At 43.2% G+C, this 1,200-nt stretch overlaps 1 protein-coding gene across 1 annotated transcript; it reads right to left on the bottom strand.

Moving 5' to 3' along the window:
* Nucleotides 1–386: 386 nt before the first annotated feature.
* T265_16007 (hypothetical protein) lies at nt 387–1,155 on the bottom strand (the record flags this gene model as incomplete). Its single annotated transcript, XM_009179477.1, has 3 exons — nt 387–527; nt 565–739; nt 824–1,155. Coding segments are annotated over 3 exons (585 nt in total), but the record flags the coding sequence as incomplete, so codon positions are not given.
* Nucleotides 1,156–1,200: the final 45 nt, after the last annotated feature.

The following is a 1,200-nucleotide window of genomic DNA, read 5'->3' as shown; positions in this document are numbered from 1 at the left end:
GTAGGCAACTTGGAATGATTGTGGTAGGCTAGTACTCGGTCGCTTTGCCATCCAGTTTAATCCTTTTCTTCAGAATGAGGTCGATGTTAAACTGACGCTATTTTGGGTACCCTTCTAGAACCACGGGTTGTATATTAAATGAACCGATCGCTATTCCGTAGCGGTTGTTGTTCGCTTTACTTCTTCGGATACAGACGGGGCAGGTTTTTTCATCTAACGAGATAGATAGAACAAGGTACAAGTCTCCAACTGATGGTTTCTTCATGTGCGTATGGCATACTTCTCTCCAGTGAAGGTATGCCAAAGAGTAACAGAATATTTACATTCAATAGCCATTATTATATATATACATGTAGTTCCACTTTGCGATTCTAATGAGCGAAACTAGGACGGTTTACACGTGATGTCTTGAGAAGGCAGTTTGCGTTTCCGCAAAAATATAAGCTGCAAAACTGTGAGAAGAAATGACCGAGGTCGAAAACCACCCGTACGTAAGCTGGAGAGCAGCAGCTGATATGTAAGAAAAACTAGTGTTTAGCTTGCCTCGACCGAGCTACAACATACCCAGCTCTTCTTCTAAAGATTTGATCTCGTGAGCCAGTGCTTCTCGACTCATGTGTGGAGTGGAACTACCCTTCTCTTGCGCCCTCCGTGAGCGTTGTTCTACTTTTCGTTCATCGGCGCGTAAACGTGCGTTTTCATCTTGCAATTCGGCCACACGTTTCTTCGATCGAGAAAGCTATAGGTAGCACGAAAATGCACCAATTTAGGATTCTGTTTGTAACTGGATTATGAGAACAACCTGAAATTTGGAAAAACCAACCTGTATTTCCTGTTCTTTTATGGTTTCTCTCGCATCATTGTATTTTTCTATCCACTCATGGTCCCGTTCGATTGATCCAATGAGAGCAACTTCACGTGCAAGGTGACGTAGTCGCCTGTCTCCTTCCTTCAGCTTGCTCTTAATCGCTTCATTCTCTCGTACCAAAGCTTCCATTCCAGCACTGCTGTCCACAGTAGAACGTCGGCTGTCTCCTTCTGTGCATCTGAGCCTTTGGTTTTCGCTTTCTAGCCGATCTCTTTCGTGTTCCATACGTGCGAGATGATCTTGAATCAAGTTAAGTTGATTCCGCAAACTGTCTAGTTCCTGTGAATCTGTAAATTTTCAAGGCGAAAATGAAGTATTCAATAAAGTAACTC

Source organism: Opisthorchis viverrini (genome assembly GCF_000715545.1).
Source record: "Opisthorchis viverrini unplaced genomic scaffold opera_v5_3143, whole genome shotgun sequence".
NCBI classification, from domain to species: Eukaryota; Metazoa; Platyhelminthes; class Trematoda; order Opisthorchiida; family Opisthorchiidae; genus Opisthorchis; species Opisthorchis viverrini.
Note: the sequence above shows the minus strand (reverse complement) of the source record. Positions and strands in the feature narration are given on the sequence as shown.